This window comes from Salmo salar, chromosome ssa20 (genome assembly GCF_905237065.1).
Source record: "Salmo salar chromosome ssa20, Ssal_v3.1, whole genome shotgun sequence".
In the NCBI taxonomy this organism is placed as follows: domain Eukaryota; kingdom Metazoa; phylum Chordata; class Actinopteri; order Salmoniformes; family Salmonidae; genus Salmo; species Salmo salar.
In genome coordinates this window covers 21,412,538-21,424,548 of record NC_059461.1, presented here as the reverse complement: position 1 = coordinate 21,424,548, position 12,011 = coordinate 21,412,538, and the positions used below count along the sequence as shown (strand labels likewise).

The 12,011-nt window shown below is 41.7% G+C and overlaps 1 protein-coding gene across 1 annotated transcript; it reads right to left on the bottom strand.

The window, feature by feature from the left end:
* Positions 1–1,382: 1,382 nt before the first annotated feature.
* Positions 1,383–11,441, bottom strand: LOC106579920 (refilin-A). The gene is made up of 4 exons (XM_014160320.2): positions 11,103–11,441; positions 10,612–10,978; positions 4,210–4,319; positions 1,383–4,003 (listed from the first exon to the last, which is right to left on the bottom strand). Exons 2-4 carry the CDS (start codon positions 10,822–10,824, stop codon positions 3,670–3,672), a joined length of 657 nt encoding a protein of 218 aa, XP_014015795.1. The 5' UTR covers positions 10,825–10,978; positions 11,103–11,441; the 3' UTR covers positions 1,383–3,669.
* Positions 11,442–12,011: the final 570 nt, after the last annotated feature.

The window sequence follows — 12,011 nt, the reverse complement described above, 5'->3', positions numbered from 1 at the left end:
TGTTTTTATTTGTATACATTTGCAATAATTTCTACAAACCTATTTTAACTTTGTCATGATGGGGTATTGCGTATAGATTGATGAGTGGGGAAAATATGTTTTATTGATTTTAGAATAAGGCTGTAATGTAACAAAATGTGGACAAAGGGAAGGGGTCTGAATACTTTCCGAATGCACTGTATGGTTAAAGTACTTAGCTTCTTCTTTCAAAATATTGTTTGGTGAATCACGGATGACTCCGAGTTAATAAATCCCCAAGGGGTAAGAGTGAACTCTATTAACCTCCTGAAGGTGACTAACGTGAATTTGTTCCTCCATTTAGGTACAAAAGGTCGACCATCATGGACTTCAACCCATGTTATTACTGGAATAATAGTATAGTAAATTCTTATATGGAGCACTTTTGGATCATACCAGAGCCATATATTTATTTCTAAATAGATGATACCAACTACTCTAATGTTGCCATGTTTATCCCTCTCTCCTTCTCTGCTGGGACTACCTACAATTTCACCACTGACTAGCTAGAGGAACAATTGGGAGTCGAGCCTTTAGTTTGTAAAGTCTTGGTTGGACCCAAGCCCCAGTCACAGCTCCTGTGTGACATCTTCATTCTGTCTGGTGCTATTAGCTTCAGAGTGAGGGAGGAGGTGCTGGTGGATTTGTGTTACTGAGGAGACCATGGGGCTCTGAGGTACACACCCAACCCCTTCTACGTGCCCTACGCCAAAGGAGAGAGGAGATGTGCTGTTATTTTAGTATCACTTGGATATTTAGGATATTAATAGGATGGATTAATTGGACGGAATAATGCTTGAGTTACTTGTATACGGTAAAAAGAAATACGTAAAAATCACCAGGAATTCAGCTAAAAATGTGTTTAATTTAGGAAATCTGGTCAAGTATTCCCATGAATAAAAAATTAGACGTGATCGTGTCTCAATATAATCAAGGTATGAAATGATTATTATCATATACAATCTCTTTGTTAATTATGTTTCAGCCCCCCGCCATCCACCCACAAAAATGAGCCCACGGTTGAATCTAGTTGCCTAACCAGGCAGAACCTGAAAACAGTTAAGAAGTTGCGCCACATTTAATGTGTGACCTTTTCCCTGGCGCGTTACGTCTGTGGAACTTTCTTTTTCCTGTACTGCTGCTGGAGAAATGATATTCCTTTCCTTTGTGGTGAAGATCTTAATAATAGAGCTGTATGCATTGTTTGTTCCTGGCCCTCTCTTTAACTTCGGACATGCCGTGGGAATTCTGTTGTGAATTGAAGTTAGGTTGTCTACACTGCAGATTTGTTCCAGGCTTTTAGGCTCTTTCAATATACTGAAAAGAAAATGCTGAAAATACACGTGACCATAGTGCAGTTTGGGTTTTGGTATTTTATCTTTTATTCAATTAAAAGATTTTTATTCAATTAAATAATTTTTTATTTTCCCCAAACAAAAAAGATGATTGACACAGGAAATATACAAAAATATAAAGAGAATTATGAAGTGCCTCGATGCCACATATACAACAGGAAAGTATTTTACAAGAACAAAATCAACCGTTAGGAAACACTAACATCATTAATTCGAAAGTATCTTAAACAAAACAACCAAATGCTTTGAAACCCTTAGACTTTCATCACCTCAATCGTATAGCTCATGACTTCTCACATACCACCTGCACATCACAGAAATCCACAGCAATCTTTCCACTGAACGGCCTCTTTCTGTACCAGCGACTGTAATACCTATGGTTCAAACCATCAGTATTATAAAGCTGCTGTTGCACTTGTAACAGTTACAGTAGACCTCAATATTCAGAACATCTTGACCCTTAAGAAAGCCTCCAAAAACAGAGCCTCTCCACTTTCTCTCACTTTCTTCAGTCCATATTCTCTAGTGTATAAAACACGCCTTCCTTTGTCAATTTTCAACACCTACATTTTCTTCATTACAAAAGTAGCTCAAGATGTAAATTAAAAGTAGAAAATGCAAATTTTCTATGAAATAAAGTAGAGATTAAAAAAAAAATGGAGGTAAGAGATCTGAATTCATAATACACGGTTCAATATTTACCAGGTTCCATAATCCATATATATAAAACAGACAAAAAAAACGTTGTGAGCGAGATCTGGCAATTCTTAATACAAATAAGAATTTATATTATTTTCCTACAACACCTGACAGCTGTGAATAAATCTAAGCCACCCATTTCACTATCCTGTATATAACAACAGTGTGCTGGAGAGAGTAACATGTTTGGATTTTTATGGTCGTGTTTACCAGTCTGCCAAACAACCTGGATATCAGAGGCTAGAGCTAGCCATGTCTTAAAATAGAAATGTTCCTCGGGTTAGCTCTGCTCTCCCTCCTCTTCTCTGGATCCAACGTTGGCATTTCCAACTGGCAGGTTGACTTGTAGTTATGGCAGTGACAACAAGCATCTCCTTCACCAGAGGCAATCTAGAACAGAAACCTTGACTCTGTGCCTGCTGTTGAAGGTGCCTCAGACTCCATTTCTGATTTGTTGTAGAACATGGCATGGATAATGTGATGTTTTCATTTAAAGCTAGAATCCTTAGTTGCTACATCCATTTTTAGACTTTTAAATTAGTGATATATACACCTATTGATTCTTGAAGAATATAACTTAGAAATGCCTCATGAACTTAGTTCAACTGTCATACCATAACCCTTAATACAAGCTTGTTTTACTCCAATGTTTGTAAACAATGTAAACGTAAACACTGTAAAGCCTCAAAACATGGTTAAAACGAGTCAGTCTTTGCATCCATAGCTCTGTCTATGAATTTGTGGTTACATTTCTCCAGGCCCATCCCTCAGCTTTTTACCAAAACACAGTGACCACTTTGTTATTGTTTCAATGAAGGATTCTAGCTTTAAAATGCCTCAGTGTCTATCAGACTAAAAAGGCACATTCTAGAGTTTGAGGTCCCTAATGTCTATTGTCATGAAGATGTGGTTTGGTGTCTGTCAAAGCAAGACAGCAAAGCCGCAGAGATGAGTTTGACGTCACTGGGCATCTTTTGAGAGACGACACTGATGTGCTCGTGACACCCTCAAGACACTTGTTGGGATGAGAACGATGCAGTGTTGTAGACCTAATGCAGGAGTCGTGTTTGAGAGTCTGATGAGGATGTGACAAGGACATTACTTACTACTAGGGTGAAATCTACTTTGTAACAAAATCTTTGGTCCAATCTTTTGGTTTCCCCCTCTTTTCAGAATACCCACAATTTACACAATGTTAAAATAAGTGCAACCAAGCTATTAGACTGCTTTGCATGCATCTGTGTGGATTCACATGTTAGCTTTTGAGCATGAATATGTCCATTTCTATAATTAATCTTTACAGTCAAATAAAGTGTGTAACATGCTACCATCAACCCCAGAGGTGTTCCTGGAGAGAAGAGGCTACAGACTGGCAGCGCTCTGCCCCACAAGACAAATTAACATGAAGGACAACTCATTAAAGGCCTTTGTGATTTGATGTACTCCCCCTACAATATTCCTTATACAGTATGCAATATTACCACCCTCTGTGTGTCAGTCTATCAGTCTTCCTGTTTGTCCACTTGTCTTTCAGCCTCTGCGTGTATCCAGTCCACAACAGTAGGAATAGCCAGGCAGGTCAGGTCTGAGATCAGGTTTAGAGGTCCTCAGCGTAGATGATGCAGGGGCTGCTGTCCTCACTGGACTTCAGCTGGACGGTGGAGACAAACCACCGTTGGGAACCCGTAGCGTTGTAGTTGAGCGTGGTGCGGTAAGTGTTCTTGGCATGTTTGGGGTACACAATGGTGGTGCTTTGGTAGTGCAGGGGCCTCTGACGTGGCTCTAGGTACACCTGGGACTTGTAGCGCCGCCAGGTGCAGTTCTGCACGGCCACCACCATCTCGCTGTAGGAAGTCACCGTGGGAACGGGAGCGCAGTACACCTGGTCCCGGTAGTGCCTGTCTGAGTCGTACTTCACTTCAGAGTTACACCTGGAGAGTATAACCAAAAACATGGGATTAAGTGTTGAAGTACCAAAGTACTTTGAAGAGTAATACATTAAGAAATAGATTAGGCAGGAAATAGTATAGAAGCTGATCACTAGATGGCGCTGTTAAGAGGTGAATACTGAGTAGGGTAGAGAAAAGCTGCCTTCAATTTCTGTGGTATTTGTGTGGTTTGGTGAAGGGTCACTCACTTGATCTCTGTTTCAGGTTTGGGGTTGACCTTGATGCTCTCACCAAAGAACACAGGGTACATGCGTGTCCTCGGGTCCGTCCCCGTTGAGTTCAGGAGAAGGTACGGCAGCTAGGGGAAGATTTAGGTATGAGGTTAGGTAGGCCATTTTTATAACTCCATCACATTACCCCCTGTTAATGTGTAAAAATTAACCTACTGGTGGTGAGGGGAAATGTCTGACATGTTGAAGAGGGAAGTAAGTTGGCAGAATCCATTCTTCAGGCAAGAGTGGGTGTCAACATAGACTGTCCTGGGAGATCCCACTACTGATACACTACTAGTGCTCTCTACCTAATATAGACAACAGTTTATTTAGCTGGCAAAGATGCAGGCTCTTCAATACACCTAGAACAGGACCTCCCACATGAGGAGTTCTGTGCCATCTCCCCCAGCATTCACACAACACAGCTACAATAGATGAGCAAAGCCTGGCTAGAAAGAGTAGGTGGTGTCTACACAACAAGTAGCAAAAATAATAGTACACCACTTCCTGTTTTCATTCAGATAATTACATAGAGGGACAAGGCGATATGAAGTGTTACAGTCGCTGTAAAAAAAAAGAATTCACTGCGCTCCCACAGCAGCCTAGTGGTATGCTTCAGTAAGGACTAACAAAGCCAGTCAGCCAGGCAGCCAGCCAGTCAGCCAGCCGGCCTGTATGCATGTTGTGTAACTGAGTGGGTTAGCTGAGAGCGTCCCACCGCCTCTGTGTCTCCTGGACCTGGGCACGGTCACTGCTCAAGCCATCAGAACCGCTCTGCTCCCCTTCACTAAAATCACACCACAGAGAGCCTCCAGTCCAGCCAACATGGTGGTCCAAGACAGGAGAGGCTACTGTCTGTCTGCTCTATACAACAACCCCTGTCCCAGAGGTCACATACATACATGGATTTGAAGTTCATTTGATTTCAATTGACTCTAAATGGATGGAATCTTGTAGTCAGTGTTGTCAACCTTAGGGCACTGTATGCATCTCAGAGTTTGTCTCACATACAGTACAGCAGAACACAGTATAGGATATGACAACCTGGTTAGACTATGTAATCAGAGGGTCAAATACCTCTGCTCCAGGCTTGGATCACTTGTAACACCTATTATACTGACTCAGAGAGACCTTACGAGAAGGCCTCTGCTGTCCTGTCCCACCGTCTGCCTAGAGATCAATAAAGTCAGAAGCACAAAGCCATACACTGTAGCTACCGCTTCTGGAATCAGTTAGCAAATTCTAAATCATTTGCCAACTATGTACAGTGCTGCTGTCTGAGCCCAGAGGCAAGCATGACATCCAGTCAACATGCCATTCAGACAATACACATTTTGTTGAGAGTTTAAGATGTCAAACTGATGCTTTTAAGTGTAATTATGGTACCTCTCCAAACACAAACTTCCTGAATTCTCTCTCTCTCTCTCTCGTTTCAAAAGTTTAGATAGAGCAAAGTTGTTACGTTAAAGTTCGGATGCATCTCTCCAACCTCACCTCTCCCTAACAGCTCGGAACAAGCCGAAGGCACAGCAGAGGTGCCGCCCAAATCTGTGCAGCACACAGCTCACGTCTTACCCAAACCCCCAAATCAGCACCCGACAAAACCTCACTCAGGGCAGTACTGTACCCCCACTTAACCTCTGCTGTAACCAATAACCATGCTACCCTCATTGATGTTAATCGCTGTAAATGGATTCATTTCCACTGTGTGCTGTTGGCACAGTGTGGCATCATCAAATGAAAAGACTGTGATTGGCTTGTCTTTTGTTCTCTGGCAGGAGCAGCATCCTGGCTGTTTATCCAGGGGAATGCATTTTGTTGGCCGCCTTTGAAAGTATAAACATACTTGTGAATGTAGGTGGGCTCCAGGCTAGGGGCCCCTCCATCTACTGTACCCAGGCAGCACCAGCACACATACGGAACTCATTCCCCGGAAGCACAACTCTGCCCACCCAGTCAACGTGGTGTGCACCCAAGCACAGGCTACATACAGTACAATAGACACTCAAAGTGCAACTCGCACACAATCGAGGTAGATCACGAGAACCTGGAGTCAGGAAAAACTCTGCCCATCATCACACAGTAAACTGCTGACTGAGTAGAGAGAGTAGAGATGGTCAAGCTCCAGCATCACTATCAATATCAACTCTAAAGCTGGAATTAGAACCTAATGACACACGACACGGGTCTCCTTTCTGTCCTACACTCTAATCCAGCGATAGTTATAGCCCTGACTTAGCTCCTTGACTGGGCTGGAACTTATCTACCCCCCAAAACAACAACAACAACGTTAGCTCAGGAACCAAAGTGGTTATTTATACAGAGACAGGGAGATGGAAAGTCATCATATTGAGCTATAACCGTCTAATAACCAGAATGTAATGTTGGGGTTTTACTGTGACAGAGTAATGTCTACACAAGGGGATCCAAATGTCAGCACTAAGAGCTACAGTAGTCATTCCCTCTGTTGAAAACTTGCTACTTGTCAAGTTCAGGGTCTAGTAGTAACCACAAAATAACTACATTTCAATGCTGTTTATGCATCCATAGTATATGCTTAGCAACAAACACAGTGTGTGTGTGTGTGTGTTAGGGTTGTCACGATACCAGTATTGTGATACTCAGAGGTATTGTGACAAGGAAACAAAACATGAAGTGGACTACATTTGGAAACAAGCAGCCTTACATTGTCACACAGAATCACATGTTTATTGTCCAAGCTATAGCACACAATATTTTAGATACAGCAGGTACAAAGAGTTTAGTCTGCCTTGTGTTTTCCTTTTTTGCCACGGAAAATCAGGTATAGCAGTATCGCAATACTGGTATCGTGACAACCATAGTGTGTGTGTGTGTCTGTGTGTGCATTCATCTGTGTTTCAATTAAAATACAGAGGTCATGAAACGCTTATGTAACAGCCTGCAACTGCTCTTGCAAGCATGTGTGCCTCAAAATACAACTTTGGGATTGTTCTTAGGTTGCGTACAAAACCACCACAAGATTAGAACTGCGGAAAAACTCTTCATGCAAGTGCATGAATGTCTGCCACTACCAAGCATGCACGTACTGTATATAAACGCAAACAGCTCAAACGCACATAAAAATGCTTTGAAAGCCTTTACTAATGGAATGGGTTGATTTTTTTCCATACATACACACAATCCCATGAAAGGTATTGGAACCAAAAGCAGATTCAGCCCCTATCAAAGCTGCTTTTATGAGGAGAAACCACAAAGCAGGGGAGCTCCACCAATCCCCACATCCAGGGGATTAGAACCATATCTCCTTTCAGGCCTCAACAAACCAGTGTCACGCAACTCCAGTCTACAGTATTGTACTGCATGTGGAGTAGGCTGCTGGCTAAAAGCACATCAAAATGACATCTAGACCTGTATGAACATGTTCCTTTGACAGTTAAATTAGGAGTTAATAGAATCGACCTTTGTTCCTCAATGGGAATACTACATTTCACGCAAATCATAGCAAAAGATTGATAAAACGAAACTTATTCTTCTTAACCAACATTACACAAATTGCATTTCTTGATCAAATACACTGAACAAAAATATAAAAACGCAACATGTAAAGTGTTGGTCCCATGTTTCATGAGCTGAAATAAAATATCCCAGAAATGTTCCATTCGCACAAAAAGCTTCTCAAATTTTTTGCACAAATTGGTTTACATCCCTGTTTGTGAGTATTTCTCCTTTACCAAGATAATCCATCCACCTGACAGGTGTGGCATATCAAGAAGCTGATTAAACAGCATGATCATTACACAGGTGCACCTCGCACTGGGAACAATAAAAGGCCTCTCTAAAATGTGCAGTTTTGTCACAGATGTCTGAAGTATTGAGGGAGCATGCAATTGGCATGCTGAGTGCAGGAATGTCCACCAGAACTGTTGTCAGAGAATTGAATGTTCATTTCTCTACCATAAGCCACCTCCAACGTCGTTTTAGATAGTTTAACAGTACGTCCAACTGGCCTCACAACCGCAGACCACGTGTAACCATGCCAACAAAGGACGAACACATCCTACTTCTTCACCTGTGGGATCGTCTGAGACAAGACACCCAGACAGCTGAGGAAACTGTGGGTTTGCACAACCAAAGAATTTCTGCACAAATTGTCAGAAACTGTCTCAGGGAAGCTCATCTGCATGCTCGTTGTCCTCACCAGGGTCTTGACCTGACTGCAGTTCAGCGATGCAACCGACTTCAGTGGGCAAATACTCACCTTCAATGGCCACTGGCACTCTGGAGAGGTGTGCTCTTCATGGATGAATCCTGGTTTCAACTGTACTGGGCAGATAGTGTGTATGGCATTGTGTGGGCAAGCGGTTTGCTCATGTCATCGTCGTGAACAGAGTGCCCCATGGTGGCGGTGGGGTTATGGTATGGGCAGGCATTAGCTACAGACAATGAACACAATTGCATTTTATCAATGGCAATTTGAATGCAGAGAGTGATACCGTGATGAGATCCTGAGGCCCACTTTCTTGCCATCCCCTCATGTTTCGGCATGATAATGCACGGCCCCATGTTGTAAGGATCTGTACACAATTCCTGGAAGCTGAAAATGTCCCAGTTCTTCCATGGCCTGCATACTCACCAGACTTGTCACCCATTGAGCATGTTTGGGATGCTCTGGATCGACGTGTACAACAGCCTGTTCCAGTTCCCACCAATATCCAGCAACTTAGCACAGCCATGGAAGAGGAGTGGGACAAAATTCCACAGGCCACAATCAACAGCCTGATAAAGTCTATATGAAGGAGATGTGTCACGCTGCATGAGGAAAATTGTGGTCACACCAGATACTGACTGTTTTTTTTTTTGAAAGTATCTGTGACCAACAGATTCATATCTGTATTCCCAGTCATGTGAAATAAATTCATTAGGCCCTAATCTATGTATTTAAATTGACTGATTTCCTTCTATTAACTGTAACTCAGTCAATCTTTGAAATTGTTGCATTTACATTCATGTTCAGTATAATAACAAATAACTCGTGTGCCCTTTCCCAAGTTTAAGGCACCAGACACACTGAGGGTATTTATTGAGGATTTCATGCCAAAGCATATGCCTATATGGGCTGTCTAGTTTCCAAGCTGGCATTGGCTGCTGTGAGAAAGTACAGCCAGGTTATAAGGTATTTATAATGTTTGAGTAGAAGCAGTGTGGTCGACTAGAGGTGACTGACCTGAGAGTTGTCACTAACGGCGACCACAACAGACACAAGGAGCTAATCACAATCACACGGTTTTGTCCCCTCTCCCATTGCTACCACCACACATACTCACACTTTACACACTGACCTATAGTTTTTTTTAATGTTCTTTACATTTACATTCTTATCTTTTATTATTTCTTACTGTTGTTGCATTGTCGAGAAGGAACCTGCAAGTAAGCATTTTGTTGGACGGTGTATCCCATGTGTATCCTGTACATACGACTAATACAGCTTGAAACTTCTGTTTGTTTCTATGGGTTACGTCAACCGTGGGCTGCCATTGACTTGCAAAGTATTCCATCATGAATGGGACAGACAGAGGGATGTTTGACATCCTCTGTGACTCTTGTAACATTCCTCCTTGACTCTATATTGTTAAATATTCACTCAAGAGACAAGAAAATATCAATACAATTGATATTTCTGAGATATTTAGATTTTTCTTGGAAAGTACACAGGTTGATGCTTATCCTTTTTATGAAACATTAACAGGATGTTTTGAACACGGCTTCTCTTTTCTTCAGTGGAAAGTTAATCATTACAGATGACAAAATCCCTGCAAACAATGGAATCCATTTTTACAGATGAAACACATTACTACAGAGAAACCTAGTTCATTTCTGCTTATTTTTCACCCAGTCCTTTAAAAAAAAAAGTAAAACACATTTGTTTCCTACATGTGTGATCTGAGGGAATGCCTATCAATATCCATTATCTCTAACAACGTGTTTATAATTCTTTTAGATTCAGGAATCCAAGGAATATTCCAGTGAAGACATGTCATAATCATTTAAAACTATTTGATTTCTGAAGATAGGCCTAGACATTTTCTGATGCAGCATTATGTGTGTTCACCAGTGAAATTCCTGTAGTAAAAGGACTACCATATGTTTATGAGTAGGTAGGCAATATGCTAGTTCATGTTTCTGCCCAAAACAAAACATGAATAGACATACGTACACGACGGTTACAGCAACTGACACATGGTTTAACAATAGTCAGAGGCTAAATAGGTGTATTTCTCTCTTGTCTTGATCATACAAATTCAGGGGTTTTATCTGCTTTTTATGGGGAATTATGCACAATGCGCAGAGCCAGCAGCACTTGTAAGCTATCAAAACAACGTATCAACTGTTGCTTACCAGTTTGCCTTTGCTCTCCTTTTTATAGTATCCATGGTTCTCGACTGGCGTTGAACATCTCCCGGAGCGCGACTCGAGCAGACCTGGAGACAGCGAATAGAAGGGCGGACTTGGACTCGGAGGGAGTCCCGAATCCGGACTGTCAAGCAGTCCCTCCCGATTCTTTCCTTTCAGACTATCATCCATAGCTTGTAAATGTAGGTGTCCCACCATTTCTGGGAGAGCTCAAAACAAAAACCAGGCGAAGGCACTCAAGGCGATGATGAGTCAACCAATTTTCTAGAAAGACTGCAACCGAAAATGCGCACAAATCCCTTCATTCGGAGACGGGGAATCCCTGGTACAATTATTCGTTTAAAGCAGATTTCTGAAAAAGAACAAAATGCAAAATAATTTCTGAATATTGCTATTCCATTATAAAACCATAACTTTAATCTGCCACGTACTTATCTTGTCATTTTGTGCCAGTATTAGGCTTATCATTCACAAACCTTTGATTTGTTATCCTCAGGTAACGGATTTCTCCACCAGGCCGTCGGAAAACAGTATTTTCGTCAAAACAAATACTCTCAAATCATTTTGACAAACGATAAACTAAAAGGTAAACTCCAAAAACTCCGTCACACCTAACCAGCAATTCTATAGTGTCGCTCTATAGTCCGTAATCGACCCAAAGAGAAATGGAATTCATTAAAAAAAATCGCTCACTAACGCGGCAGTCTATCTGGTAGTAATCTGTCCGTTTAGAGCTCTGCTCTGCGCTGAACTGAATAGCCGGATCTCGGAGAGGTCCCTCTTAATGAGCCTGACAGCATTTTTGCACCTGGAGCAAATCCAGCCCTGATGATCTGGATCAGTTCCAGACACCGCCGACAGGGCGAGCACGTACGTCCTCACTGCTCCTCCTAGGCTGGTTGTGGCTGTCTGACTGATGCTGACTACACTATTATAGCATACTGTATTATAATACTGTCATAACTCAGTAACTCAGGGAAAGTGGGAATATTGTGAGGGTAGCTATACAATAAAGAGAGCATGTCGTGAATAGCATATGAGCTACAATAAGCAGTGCAATTTACTACAAAAAGAATTGATCAATTGTGTTAATTTCATGCCTTTAAATGTATAATGCACTATCACTCTAAACTCTTGTGACCATATCATGTATGGATACATTGAGTTGTTTGTTTGTCTGTTGTTGTTATATTATACCTTTCTGTGCATTGTTTCTGTTCTCTATTACCGTGGAACAAATATCCAGAATGCCATTAAACTCTGGCAAGTCCCCTAGAGTCAGATTAAATGAGGTGAATGTGTATCATTCAATGGAAATACCTGTCCACTCTTCTCACAGGATAGAAGCAGCATGACGAGATTGGACTCTGTAACCCTATAGACTG

Coding starts and splice junctions, on each gene's coding strand:
- LOC106579920 (XM_014160320.2), bottom strand. CDS start 10,824: ATGGTGGGACACCTACATTTACAAGCTATGGATGATAGTCTGAAAGGA. Junction 4,320..10,611: donor AGGAGAGCAAAGGCAAACTG/GTAAGCAACAGT, acceptor ATCTTCCCCTAG/CTGCCGTACCTTCTCCTGAA. Junction 4,004..4,209: donor AAACCTGAAACAGAGATCAA/GTGAGTGACCCT, acceptor TATACTCTCCAG/GTGTAACTCTGAAGTGAAGT.